Source organism: Dermacentor albipictus, chromosome 1, assembly GCF_038994185.2.
Source record: "Dermacentor albipictus isolate Rhodes 1998 colony chromosome 1, USDA_Dalb.pri_finalv2, whole genome shotgun sequence".
NCBI lineage: Eukaryota > Metazoa > Arthropoda > Arachnida > Ixodida > Ixodidae > Dermacentor > Dermacentor albipictus.
In genome coordinates, this window is record NC_091821.1 from 171,424,783 (window position 1) to 171,439,724 (window position 14,942).

General features: G+C 44.1%; 1 protein-coding gene across 1 annotated transcript in view; it reads left to right on the forward strand.

Moving 5' to 3' along the window:
• Ctr1A (Copper transporter 1A) overlaps positions 1 to 14,114 on the forward strand; it is a 58,744-nt gene extending 44,630 nt beyond the window's left edge. Inside the window, exon 6 of the mRNA XM_070529235.1 lies at positions 14,082 to 14,114. Within this exon, the coding sequence (XP_070385336.1) occupies positions 14,082 to 14,099 (18 nt within the window). The 3' untranslated portion in view covers positions 14,100 to 14,114. The remainder of the gene's footprint in view (positions 1 to 14,081) is intronic.
• The last annotated feature ends 828 nt before the right edge of the window (positions 14,115 to 14,942 follow it).

The following is a 14,942-nucleotide window of genomic DNA, read 5'->3' on the forward strand; positions in this document are numbered from 1 at the left end:
TTCATTGAACTCGCACCACAGTCGTTTGTGAAATTGGCATCAATCGGTGGGATGCCCTCACCTTCCCTTACACACACACACACACACTCAAAACGAAATAACATGTACCAGAGTCTGATATGTGCCAAGTAACATTGATTTGGGGTGCTAGTTCAAAGTTGCACTTCAAAAGTGATAGTGTACCAAGCTATAGTTTGCACAAAAGAGTACCAAGGCAAACAAAATTAATTTTCAGCCTACCACTTGAGCATCTCTGATAGTCAGTGTGTTGCTTTGGGATGTCAAGCCACATCACTCAGTCAACCAATCTGCAGAGCACAAACACTGTTGAGAAGTCAGCTGGGTGTCTAGTGGGCAATAAAATAAGAAGAGATAAATTGATGATGACAGTACGCAATTCTTATTTGGTAGAAACTCAAGGATATCCACACTTTGCACTTTGCATAATCATTTTATTGCAGTTATTTAATAAATAGCAAGACTACAAGAATTCAGTCATGTAGGAATGAACAGTACGTTGTCAAGTCAATGCACCCTTGGTTATCGTCAAAGGATACACATTCTTTATCACATAAGGTCACTGAATCACTTTTCGAGTTTGAAATTAAAGGTCTTTACCAACTCGTGGATGATTTGTATCTGAAAAGCTAGGGGGGGGGGGTACCATGGGATTTTTAAAAATTGGTTCACTTGACTCTACTGCTTGCAAAGGTGCGAAAATGTTCATATTACATCCCAAAATGCCAGCACCTATGAACTGAAATATAGTTGAAGGCAACAATGAGGAACTGTGTATATGTTACACCTTTTAGCACCATCCTACCTTCTATAGCTTTAGCCTTTCTTTACATGAAGTTGTACCTTGCACAGCTTTGAGTGCTCAAACACCATGTTGACCAGATATGCTTTGCTACCCTTTTAATTGTACAGCGATGTTCATTCAGATCGATAACTGGTCTCTCTCTGTTCTCTTCTGAGAATACAGCTTCTTTTTTTTTTTCATTTTTCAGTCACTCTTGCCACCAGACAAACTTTTTTAGTGCTTGTCAAAGGACTTCCTTCTTTGTACTGGGCTGTGTTCAACAGCCCCAACATCCCTAAGTTCAGCTTTGGGCAATTTTTGGGGCTTAGTCGTTGAGGCAGATAAGGAAGTTTAATTGCTTTCTAGATTTGGTTTTCCAATTGAAGATATACCAGCGACATTGCAATACAAGGGCAGCAGAACCAGCAGACAGGTCTGTTCTGCTGAAACATAAAGAGGTGAAAGTGCAACTGTGTCACATTCACAGGAAATCGCAAAACATTTTGATATATAAAATTATAATTAAAACCTCTGTTCAGTTTGCGTAATGTAGCATATCATGTTGAACAATCTGATGCTGCAATCTGCTATTAATGCTGCACAGATAGGTCCTCGACGTCATGCATTGTGTACGTAGTCTTGCAAATTGTTGAGCTGTAAAACTTGCTGTGTAATGCACTTGAGCCGTTTGCATGATAACAGTATTGCCACGGTGTGCTAGGTACTACCATTTGCTGTGGGATATAGCCAATATAGCCCATCGTACACATCGTGTTCAGATGTGTCTGCACAGCAGGCTTTTCACTAAGTTGTGAACAGTCGTGCACATAGTGTTTTTTTGGAATGAAAATTACATGGACGTAATCAATTATAAAGTTAGTGTGAATTTGGTAATTGACATTGTTACTTGTCAGGCAAGTGTAACACCAACTTCTTCAAGTAATTAAGTCGGAAGAGGCAAGATTGCACTGCTGAAGGCAATCGTTTAAAAATTTGGATGAATTGAAAAAATCTGAGGACACCTAAGCACTTTTTACGAGTTGTGAATGCGAAAGCATTAATGTCCAATTGAATGCTGCTGAGCGGTCCTTTTAATTTTGTGCAGCGAGTAATGTACCATAGCAGTACGTGCTGCCCGAGCCAGCCAAGCAGCAGCATCTTCAGGTGCTAATGCCGCATGCCACCGATGTCTTGTGTGACGAGAGACCAGGGAATCGGCAGTGGCCACTAATGGCCTAATGGCCCGATCCTGCCGTGAGCAGTGGCGGCACGAAAAAGCTACCGCGAGGCAGCTTTCGTGGCGCGCGTTTTTCTAGTAGCACGACAGTAGTACTAGCACGACAGCGAAAGATGAAAGGGTAAACACGAAGCGGTAGATGAAAGACGCGAGCCGCGAATGGCGGAGACCAATGAGATTAAATTTTCGCCGATTGCCGAATCTGCTACATGTCTCTCTAGTTCATTGCCTCAATATATTGTGAAATGAAAACGCGTATAGAGCTGCACTCATATTTCACATTAGGAACTATCTTAATCGTCGGTGATTTTTTTCTTACATTCTTCCCCGGCTGTGGTCATCTATTTAACCACGCAGTGCACAAGATGCTGGTCATTTTTCCATTTCTGTTTTTGATGCAGCAATCTATGCGATGCACGTGCAGAGGGATGCATAGAGCTTTATGACTCATGGGAGTATTGCGTACGCTCATGTCCTTTGCTTTCCGACGACTTCGGCGTTATACATGTATTTTCCACCAACACATACTGCAGAGCAAGTCTAGATACAGCGTCTTCAATGTTCAGGTACAGTCGAACCCGACTATATCGAACCCGTTTACATCGAATTATTCCATATATCGAACAATTTCTGGACAAGGTATAGTTACAATGAGTATATATAGCAAAAATTCCACTTACATCGAACAAAAATAGCAGCGATTCCCGATATATCGAACGTCAGGTGGCAAAAAAATGCCCCCAGAAGTTGGCTTTCCCTCGCGGTGGAAGGGAAACCCGGCGACGCGGCTCCATCTTACCGCTCTCCCTACCGTGACCGCGCTGCGTTGAGCGAGCCGTTGACACCCCCTTGCAAAAAATTATCCTGGCCCACCCACAACGCTTGCTCAGACAGCCAAGCAGAGGCTTTTGTGCCCTCGTCGTGCAAGATGGCGAAAGAGCGAGTTGTCTCGCTGCTTTTCTGGTTCATTGTGTGTGCGTCTTGCGGGCCTTCTCCCGCATTGTTGCCATGATGAAATGGCAGAATTTGCCTTTCGTCATGAAGCTCGAAATCATAAATCGGGTCGAACGCGGTGACAAGTCAGATGTCCCCGCAGCGTGCAAGATTCCGAGGAGCACTCTCAGCACGATCTTGAAGAATAAGTGGGAGATTGGGGCTAAAGCGGCCAAACTCGCGACCCGGTGCCCGTGGCGCCCGACGCATACGCACGGCCGTGTACGAGTGGTTCATCCGAAATTGCTTCAGCCGTGCCGGCTTCCGCGTGCTCGGTGATGACTGTAAACTATGATTAATGCAACGAAGCCGTTGCCGGTGTTGCCAAAGTTCGGAGCGAGCTGTCAGAATTTCTGGAAGCTGTTGACGAATCAATGGTGGACGAGTTTGTGAGTGCAAATGATGGTGTCGCAACCATGGGAGAGCCCGAAAACGAAGACTACATTGCCGACATCGTACCGAGCAGAAGTGAAATTGGGCACAATGAGGAAAGCAACGACGGTCCTTTGCCCACGTCCTCCGAAATGATTGGTGCGCTCGCAGTAGTCTGGTGCTTCTGCGCGAATGCAGAAGGTTGCGGCCTCAGCTGCTCCGACTCCTTTGACAATGTGGAGAAGTGCGTGCGTCACAGGCAGCGAAATTGCCCAAGCAGAAGAAAATGCAGGACTATTTCATGCAAAACTAAGCTAATTAAGTGATTTTATAAATGGTATGTGCTTTTATGACACCCAATTATTTAGCAGACATATCGAATTATGCTCTAAACCGAACTGATAGGCGTTTTTTCGTGAGTTCGATATAGCCGGGTTCAACTGTATAAGCTTATAACATTAATAAACACGCTATGCTAGCTGTACGTAAATGCCCCTTCCACAGGTTTATGCACTTTGGCGGACCAAATTTTGACGAACACATGGAGCCAACAAATGAATATTTGTTAACATTTTAAATTTTGCAAATGGGGAATATGTTTAGTTATGTCTGAAACTTAATTGAAGACAATTGTACTCCAAGGCAACTTCATCTTGTTTGATTTTTCTCGATCGCTTCTGTTTCAACTGTTGCACAGCTAGCTGAGCTCCAGGTCGCAGGTTCAATCCTGGCCACGGTGGCCGCATTTTCGATGGAGGAGAAATGAAAAAAATGCTCATGTGCTCAGGTTTAAGTGCACATTAAAGAAATCCCACGCGATAAAAATTAATTCAGTCTCCCGCTACGGCGTGCCCCAAGGTCATGGTTTTGGCACCGTAAAACCCCAGAATTTAAATTTTCTGTGCCGTTATATTCATAATTAAATTTGACACTCAGTATGCTAATTTTGCAGTCAGATGCTGTAGTGTCGAGACAATACCACTGTGGGGAAATCAACGAAGAATAGTTTTGACAGCATACTTCATCAGTATCTCTCTAAACTGATTTAGTGTTTCTCTTCAGTGGTCTTTTAAGCTAGTCGTCTACCACAAGTAAGTTCACAGAGGGTCAGTGTATAAGATGGGATGAAAACAATAAAGAAAAGCAGACCTCAAGTCCGACAATTTGTTTGGACCCCAGAGGCACACCACAGCGGTAGTTTCACCACTGCTTTTTAATAATGCCATGAAGAAACTATCGCAAAGGCTCTCCAACATAGAAGGAATCGACCATACACTCTACGCTGATGACATCACAATCTGGTGCACTGGAGGAAGCGAAGGAGATGTTGAATTAGGCTTACAGGAGGCTGTAGATAGAGATGTACCTGGAAAATATGGGGCTTAGATGCTCCCCGAACAAGTCTGAGCTCCTCCTCTACAGGCCAGTGAGGAGAGGTCCCAAACCTAGAGGCTGGAAACCGTTGTCTAAAATAGACATCAAACTCTACACTAAAAGCGGCTGTACCATCCCCAGAGTAGACACCATTCGGGTCCTCGGCATGTTCATCAAATTCAATGGCAGCAACAATCGACGCTCAACAAACTCACAGCCAAGACCGATAACATGATCAGGCTCGTCAACAGTCTCGAATAGGCTTGGAGGCCTTCAGAAAGCCAACCTCGCGAGGTTATTCCACTCCTACCCTATGAGTCATATAGATTACGCGGCAGCCAAGAACAATATTGTATAACTCCGAAAAGAAAAAAAATTAAACATGCTCATCAGAAAGAGTATCAAAAGAGTATTAGGCATTCCATTACGGGCAAGCACGGACTCCTTATGCAACCAGGAGTGCACAACACATTGGACGAGATAATGACGGCCAGGAGTCGGCCCAACTGGCCCGTCTACCCTGTACCCTGGCTGGAAAGAAGATCTTGTCAGTTCTTGGAAAACGGAAATATAAAATTTTAGAAGATCAAAGGAACAACATACGAGTCGCACCATTTCCCCGTAATGTTCGTCCTCAGCACAACGTAGGCAGATGCAGGGCAAGAGCCCTCGCCCTCCTCAAGAGTACCAAAGACGATCCCTACTCGGCATGTTTTGTTGATGCAGCCCAACATGGACAGTAGTCTAATTTTGCCATTGCCCTCATTGATCACAACGGACAGGTAGGGAATGTGGCTACCCTGAAGAGCTCAACAGCATCCACAGTGGAGCAGGTCGCAGTTGCAAAGCATTCCAAGATAACAGCAGATCACAAATCTTCACTGATTCGAGATGGACGGTCAGGGCTTTCGTTTCAGGTTCCATCGCCAAGGAGGCTCACAAGATTCTCAAGAACAACATAATCTCTCCAGATAGCATCGCGTGGTTTCTGGCGCACCTCGACCCCCAGCTTGACTCCTTGCCCAATCTCAATGACATCGCCCCCTCCCAAGCCCGCGCACTAACCCACTGCACGGGAGCAGGGGCGAGCTCAGACTCCAGGGTTCTCAAGTTTCAGGACACTCACTACTTATCACTAAGCACTGTCACCTGGGTAGGAGGGCTTATCCTCCCCCCCCCCCCCCCCATAGCAAACTGGCTAGACCTCTGGCATCCACTTTACGCATGCTTCAGACTACGTCCTATCCCAACCTGGCCTTTTTTCATACGATCACTCCAGAGGCTTTCAGCTCTACTTGCACCGACTGTGGGGCTGTACGCAATCTCGAACGCACGCTCTGGCGATGCCCCTCGTTACAGGGACCCAGTCGCATCACGGAAGAAGAATGGAGCTGTGCCATCCAGAGCTCAGAACTTTCACGGCAAACTTGAGCTCTGCAGAGAGCCCACGATGCGGCGGTTAAGCTCAGCCTACCACTCCCCACGTGGGAGGGGCCCGCAGCTCTGCCCTAGGGCAGAGCTTCTCAGGACGTTGCAAATAAAGTAATTTGTCTGTCTGTCTATACTAACAGAGAAACTTTGAGGTTTGCAGCTGTGCTAGTACATACATTTGCCGTGAAGCTGCACCTTGTATAGATAGTCTCAGATGAGGAGGGCAGCCACGCCACAGGTAGGCCTTCAGGCAGAGGAAGGCAGAACGCCGAAGAAGGATCATCTCAATGTATGCCAGATGAAAAAGGCAGGAATGCCTCGACATAGGTACACACCAGTGGCGTAGCAAAAAATTTATTTTGGGGGTCGGGGGACTCGCCACCGACAACTACCACTCCCCCTTCACCTCCCTCTCTCTCTCTCTCTCTCTCTCTCTCTCTCTCTCTCTCTCTATATATATATATATATATATATATATATATATATATATATATATATATATAATGAAGAAAAAGAGTTTGGCGTATGTTGAATTATCACAGTATATTTCACTGACGTTTCAGCTGGTGGACTAGCCTTTGTCATCAAATCAGCCCTTTGACAAAGGCTGCCAGCCGAAACGTCAATGAAATATAATGTGCTAATTCAACACCTGAGTATGCGCTAATTCAACACACATGAGTATGGCATACTCTTTTTCTTCATTTTACTACTGGGGCCAGCACGATTTCCTCAGCCACAACTATATATATACGTGTGTGTGGGGAGGCTGTACACAACGCAAAGAGAAACTCTTGGCACTCCCCGGACAAGACCGTTTTTGCGTTGCCGAAACAACACTTTGCTCGATTTCTGGCAAAAGTCTTTCAGTGCTAAGGCGCTCAGCCACTTCGCATCAAATTATGCTATCATGCTTATGCTATATTTAAAAATGATATTAAAATAAAACAAATTTTGTATGTCGATGACCTAGCTGGTAGATCACTTGGAAAAACAAACAGCGCTAAAAATGGGGCCAAACAAAAACAAGACAGTGCACTATCATGTCTTGTTTGCAGGCGATATTTGTTGCAGCCCAGGTAACTGGAGGTAACCGTTGTTTTACAGCCAGATGATCTAGCGAGTGGTACAGCCATATGGCTACGTACAGAAGAGGACAGGTACTATTTTGGAATTCGCCTATCACTCAATCAAGCTTTCGTCATTGTGGGAATGCTATGTTATTCTAGCTTTAAATATAAAGGAACGAAACTTTGCACTAGAACTTCGATAGTATCATATGATGCAAGTTTCACTCACTTTTGGTGAGCTGCTGTTCGACTTGTGTTTGAAGAGATGTTTGGAAGTAACTTGCGATCATGGTATTGCAGTCATCACACGACGCATACTGTTATTTGGTCACACTCGGGAATTGATGAGGCAAAGTCCAAAGCAGGGCTACTTCCTGTTTAGAAACCTCGTGTGAAAATTGCGGCATCTGCAGTTCGCAGAACAATAAGGGCCAGTAGCTCCGAGAAATTTGATAGTGTCGTGTCTCCTGACACCCATCTATTCTGAAAATTGCCAAGACATTTGGTTAGGATGGGCTCTCCGCAGCAAGCAGCATATGTTATGACGGGGTAAGTGAGCCTTGGTAAGGCGACTGGCCACGGCTGTCTGGTGTTGAGCGATCAGCAGGCAGTGATGAGATGCTCTCCCTATGTCCGTAATTATCCGTCAATTTCGTTCTTCAAGCCTTTTATGCACGTACTACCCCCCCCCCCCCCCCCCCCGTCTTTGTATCCACCACCCCACACCTCTTAAAGGGCCCCTCACCAGGTCTGGCTATTTGGAGCTGACGAGTGCAGAGCACACATTACGCGATATCAATCGTGTCTGCAAAGTATTGCATCGCTACGGAGTGATCTGAAATTTCAATCCAAACGTCGTTTTCCTCTTCACTCGCGGCCGCCGCGCTTCCAGCCGGACGGTGACGTAATCAGGCCCCTGCACCTACGTAATCGTGTGCGCAGTGTGACGTCGCTCGTGGTGACACGTGACTTCGAGAATGATTCAAGACATCTGTTGTCTGTGCGATCTGCTGCTTGAATTGACGAATTGAAATTCAGAGAAATAATGAAACACACAAACGGAGTGTCTGCGTGTTTTGTGACTTTGCACCGAAGCAAGAGAGATGTACTTCCGCTTCGTGTGCTTGTTCCCATGGTCGTGCAGTCACGTGCCCAGGTTGTTGAGAGTTCTTTATTGTGCATAATAATAAGGTTACAAATGGAGCTTATACATACATGCAGAGGGAGGTCCCATAGTCAACAGACTGTACAGGGGACCTCCCATTACAAATGAGTAGGATATGTAAATACAAAGCAGCTATATGCAAACACAAAAAACACCATATTAAGTTAGTCACTAGCTTACGCTGTAAAATATTTAACGGTACAAAGCATTTATTAATATAATGATAATGATCAAATTGTTATATTGAGTGCAAAAATTTACGAAGGTTTGATTTGAATATGTAAAAATGTGAGAATATCTTAATATGACACGGTAATGAGTTCCAAAGTAGTGTGGCTGAAAAATTATTGGTAAATTTACCATAATTAGTTCTAGGTTTTGGTAGTAAATAGCTGTTGGTGGAAGCGAAATGGGTAGACGTGAGATATGAATACTGGCTGTTAGTAATTATAGGGAATGGGAGCTTTCCGTTAACAGATTTATAAACAAGTATTCCAAGTGAGTATTTATTTTGTTTCTGTAACGATAAAATGCTGTTAGATCTGAGCAATGGAGATGCTTCCGATGTGTAGCTGTTACGTGTGATGATGCGAATGGCTTGATTTTGGGTATGCTTAAGTGGAGAAAAATGTGTGGGACACGTGTTTCCCCATGATGATATGCAATAATTAATATTTGTGTGAATAAAAGCGTAGTAGAGGGAGATGAGTGTCTTCATATTAAAGAAATTGCGAACTTTAATTATTACTGTAATTCCATATGCTGCCTTCCTTGTTAAGGCTAAAACATGCTCGTCAAATTTTAGGTGTTTATCTAATATGACGCCAAGAAACAGTACACTATCAGTAGGATAAAGTGCACTGTAAGCAAAGGTTAGCGATGGATACACTGAGATATGCTTTTGTTTAGCTGAGAAGATGACGAAGTTTGATTTGGCAATATTAATGTGTAGTCTGTTTAGTTGGCACCAGGTTACAATATTAGCCCCGTCGTGATTAAGCTTACACATCAATGAATCAAGAGTTTTGTCTGAGGAGAAGATGGTAGTGTCGTCGGCGTAAAGGATACAGTCGGAGGACTTTAGGTACTTTGGGAGGTCACTAATATATTATTAAAAACAAAAGAGGTCCTAATATAGATCCTTGTGATACACCAATGCTAGTTGTTTTAGGGTGCGAGTAAGTGCTAGAGATTGATACAGTATATTCTCTATCTTTCAAATAGTTACGTAGTAATTGCAATGCCGGGCCGGTTACACCAATAGAGTCTAATTTAGCAAAAAGGATGTTATGAGCAAGTGAATCGAATGCTTTAGAAAGGTAAATAAATAATGCACCAAGAAAATTTCCAGTGTCAATTGCCTGCCGAATCTTGTCTGTTTTATTTATTTATTTATTTATTTATGAATACTGCGATCTTGCACACAAGATCATAGCAGGTGGGAAACATTGTGTTAAGATACAGAATTACAGACACAAAGAAAACAAAATTGCACATAGAAATTCAACAAGAGAATACAGCGACAAGGTCAATTAACAACAATCAATTCAGATGCTGTTGAAGTGAATGTAATGATGTCTGTCTGACAACATCATCCGTGAGGTTATTCCAATCAGTGATGGTCCTTGGAAAAAAATAATATTTAAAACAATTAACTCGCGGATTTAATGGTGTTATAGAAAGAGAATGATGATTTCTAGTTTGGTACCCTGAGGAATAGGTAAGGATATTGGAGGTGTCAACTTTGAAATTATTATTAATTAATTGATAGAAAAAGTTTAAGCGACATATGCGATTTCTGTTAGGAATAGAGGGTAAACCGCTTTTTTTGAGGAGGTCACGGACTGATGCTCGCCCGTAAGTGTTATATATAAACCTTACCGCTTTTTTTTTATTCTTTCTTTTAGAAATATTAATGCCAAATTAGTTGAGTAACCTTCCCGAAACCCACATTGATTTGGTGATAGGACACAAAATTTTGATAAATAGCTTGATAAGCGTGTTGCGATTGGTTTTTCGATAATTTTACTGAAGAAAAAAAGTATAGCAATAGGGCGATAGTTAGATGTTAGACGCTTATCTCCCTTCTTGAAAACAGGGATTACTTTGGCTTTCTTCAAAGAACTTGGATAGATTCCTGTTTTAAAGATAAGGTTCACTATGTGACAGAATATTTCAGATATTAGGTATGCTATCATTTTTATGAGAGATGGGCTGAAGTTATCGAGACCAGGCCCTGTATTTTTTAGACTGGAAATGACTGTGACTGTCTTCAGGTGTTGCGGGATGAAGGAAAAAACTATGGGGCACACGGGGGTAAGTCTCGGTCAATGAATCTTCACACTCTTCATTATCTGCACAGAAGGAATTAATGAAGGAGTTTTCAATGTCCAAGGGATTATCAAGGAGAAGATCCCCCGATTGTATCATAGTTATTTCGGAATTGTGATTCGATCGACCTAAAAAAGAGGTAAATACTTTCCATTGCTTTCTGACATCATTACCTGCAGACCTAATTTCATTTTCATAATACGTCGTTTTAGCCTGTTTGAGTAGTTTTCCTAGTAAGTTAGAATATTTATTATACCTTTCGTGAAGTGCTGTGTTAAATGGCTGTTTTTTGTTTTTCTGTAAAGGTTATCTTTTTTTCCTTAAGCAATTTAGCAAACGTGGATAACCATAGGTTACGAGGAGTTGAAAACATTTTTTTACAATTCATTAGTACAGTGGAATCTGAAATAGCTTTAGAAATTATTTGTGAGAAAGTATTATAGGCAGTTTCAGGGTTATCACATACCATTACTGGGGACCAGTCTGAAGAGGCAATTAATTCAATAAAACTTGACGAATTAAACTTCTTTCTGGTGAAGCTTGCATCGGTAGTGCGAGCAGTAGAAGTTAAACGCACGAATTTTGGGTAATGATCGGTTACTGAAGCTTCGACAACACCACAGTCAGGGTTAGTAAGAAGATTGGATATTATGTGGTCGATAAGCGTGCCCTGTTTATCCGTGGGACAACGAGTTGGAAGAGTAATTGGGTTTTCATATCCAAAACCATTTAGGCAGCTAATATAATCATTAAGTAGTGTAGTAGTTGCAGTATTCGGATGAGTACGAAGGAAAGCAATACAAGTTATTGTGGGATGCGGAGAGCCAGGTTTCACTAACGCAAATAACAGAGAAATTATGACGGGTAGATGATAAAAAATTTGTGATGCCATCCATGTTTTCTTGCAGACTTCGCACATTGAAATGGATTAGTGAACGGCAGTGCGATAAAAAATAAGCCTCAAGTTCTTCAGGTAAAAAGTACGTAGCCATTGGACACAACTTAAAGATTGAAAGTTGGAAGGCTTATGCAAAGTTAGGTAATGATAGATAGATCAGAAGCGATGCGAAATACCCGACTATCCGGAGATTTCCGCACTTTGATCTGACAATTTTCCGTCCAGATGAACTGCCAACCTTTTTCCTTCTTTAAGGCAAGCGTCCTGGAGAACAAACGCTTATTTTCTGGCGACAGATGCTCATTGACGAATATCGCGTGCGAGTGCTCTCCTGAAAACCCTATACTTCGTGTATTCAATCGGGCCTTCTGCGCCTTCTTCATGAATTCAGTTTTTTTTCTTTTTTTTGCTCGAGAGTAAAACCGCACGATTATATTCTTTTGACCAGACTTTGCTGGTACGCGATGAACTGTGTCGACATCTGTGGCAGAGACTGTGCAGTTGATTTTGTTGCCGATGGCAGTCAGGATTGCGGTACAATCCTCCCCCTGGGTACAGGGCACCCCCTTTATTTCCAAGTTATTTAATCTTGAGTATTGCTCAAGGTCAGCGACTTTCCTTTGAAGGGCCTCGTTTTCTGCCTTCAGAGCACGGTTTGCCGCAGATAACTCAAGCTGTTGAGATCGGGTTGACTCGACTACTTCGTTTAAAAGCTTTAGGCTGTCATCCATGCAACCAACTTCAGTTCTCATCGCACTGACGTCTAAGCCTGTGTCCTGAAGCCTAGTTTGTATGCTAATAACAAGCCGGTCGACTAATTCATTCAACCGATGTTTGAATATAGCTTCTATAGCTCGTCCATTCGCTTACCAAGTTCAGCATTTGTCGGCATTACGAGAATGGCTAAATAGTGAACACAATGTGAGCACAGAGGCAGAGAAAAATGATAGCAGCAACAACAGTAGCAGCAGCAGTTGCAGGAATTGAGAAATTCTAGAAATATATCGAGAGTAATAAAAGCAACCGACCTGTGAAACCAAGGAAGTTTGCTTAGGTGCGTTCTTGAGAATGCAACCGCTGCTGCTACAAATGTGATGCTCTCGCCGGGACGGCTTTTTTGGCAGGAATCCAGACTGCGTAGAGGGCAGCTTGGGGCTGGTTTCAGCGGAGTGCGTGCCGAGACCAGCAGGGTAGTCAGTGCCGCGCAGGCACATGTACGATCCAAGGATGACCAGCCAGGTAGTCAACGCAGCTATTTAAGGGACAGCCGATGCAGATAGCCTGTGAAACCAAGGAAGTTTGCTTAGATGCGTGCTTGAGAATGCAACCGCTGCTGCTACAACAGTGATGCACTCGCCGGGACGGCTTTTATGGCAGGAATCCGGACTGCGTAGAGGGCAGCTTGGGGGTGGTTTCAGCGGAGTGCGTGCCGAGACCAGCAGGGTAGTCAGTGCCGCGCAGGCACATGTACGATCCAAGGATGACCAGCCAGGTAGTCAACGCAGCTATTTAAGGGACAGCCGAAGTACCGAAACTATGCCATTTTCTACCGCGTTCCAACGCGTGATCACGCTCTGCGATCCGCTTGTTATGCCACAGTATTCGTGTAGCACTGAATTATACCGCTATGCATGTTTCCTTGTGCACAGCGCGCAAAATCGTGCGCTGCGCGAACGAAACAACAGCTCGCGCGCGACGCCGTCAGCGAAAGTGCGTAACGCCGAAAAAAAAGCGATGAACAAAAAAAAATTAAGGCGGGTCAAGTGCCAGAAATGAGAAGCTCTTCATGATTATATTGCGCTTAGTGTTACACTGACGAACATAAGGAACAAGACGCGGACGTACTTCGCGCAAACTATATACCAACTGTTTGATACTGTTAAAGAACACGCTTATATACGCTCCTGACAGTGGAGTTTCCCGGCGACGGCCCCGCCACCTGTAGCGTCGAAAGCGCAACTCTGGTACTGATCAAACTTCAGTCGACGGCGTAGTGGCGCACGTGTTGTTGTTATGACCGCGTGTGATTTGAAACTTCTGAAACGCGTGCGCCACCACCCTGCGGGTAAACGTTCTCATACCGCTGCTTTACGATGGCAAATGTGCAAGACATCGAAAACTGCCCAGGAAAAAATAGCGTGGGGACGGCGCTACTGCTGCGTCAAAGGCTGTAACACCCGTGCAGGGCTGCCTGCTCTCCGACTCCAGATTTCCTGGCCGGCCGTGGTTTTGTGCTCGCGCTTCCTTCCTGGAGGATCGCACTAGAAATTGTTGTAGTCAGTAGACTGAAGTTTTTGGTCAAGAAAGAGTCTTGCCGAGCAGCTGACTTACATATTTTTGCAAATTCTCCATATCTTTTAGAGCTATTTATTTTGCTGTTTACGAGGCGTACTGTGCGGTGGCTGCAGGTGTTCTGGCTTGCGTGAGTCGCTCAGCACTTCACGCTGTGTGGTTCTGCTTGGGTTCAGGTTGCCGGATACGGTCACCCGAGTCTTGGCGGCAGGAGCGGCCCAAGCTTGGTCGTGCCGGTGCCTCGGCAGTTGTAAACAAAGTACAGCGGTTGCTTGTCTAATAACAGTCTAATAAATATTTTCTGCAAGTTGTTTACAAGAGCCCTTTAGTAATTTTAAAAGATATGGCGCCTATCATCCCTGGCCAATGAGGCTTTGCAAGCGTGTCAAAACAGCACCATGGAAGGACACGTTTTGTCTACGGCACGGGTCTACGGTAGCTCAAATTGTTGGATAAGAACACCTACGGTTTCATCAATTGCAACGAAGGGGTGGATGTCTGATTTACCCTTGTTTAATTACTTATCTCCACCTTGCGGGTTTCCGCAGAACTATTACGTCAAACTCTTGCCTTTGCTTCGTGTTGTCGACAAATTCGACTTCGCCCTTCCATCTGCTAGCCGCCTGGTTAGCTCAGATGGTGGAGCGGCTGCCCCGGAAAGGCGGTGGCCCCGGGTTCGAGTACCGGACCAGGACGAATTTTTCTTCAACTTTGAGGCTTTTCTTTCGAGGAACCCGTTCAGGTTTCCTTTGTAGCACGAATGGGTGGATGTCTGATTTTCCCTTTACCTGCCCCTAACGCTTAATAAGCTCAGCAATGCCTGCACACTCAATTGAACTGCTTGATCGAAGCATAATATGACAGTTGAGTGTACTCAGGCTACAGATACGCTGCAGTTGTGTTTGCCTTGGTGGAAGTGACACTTCTCATGATTCAGTTCTCATGAGATGACTAATAAAAAAAATCAGGCCCCTTGG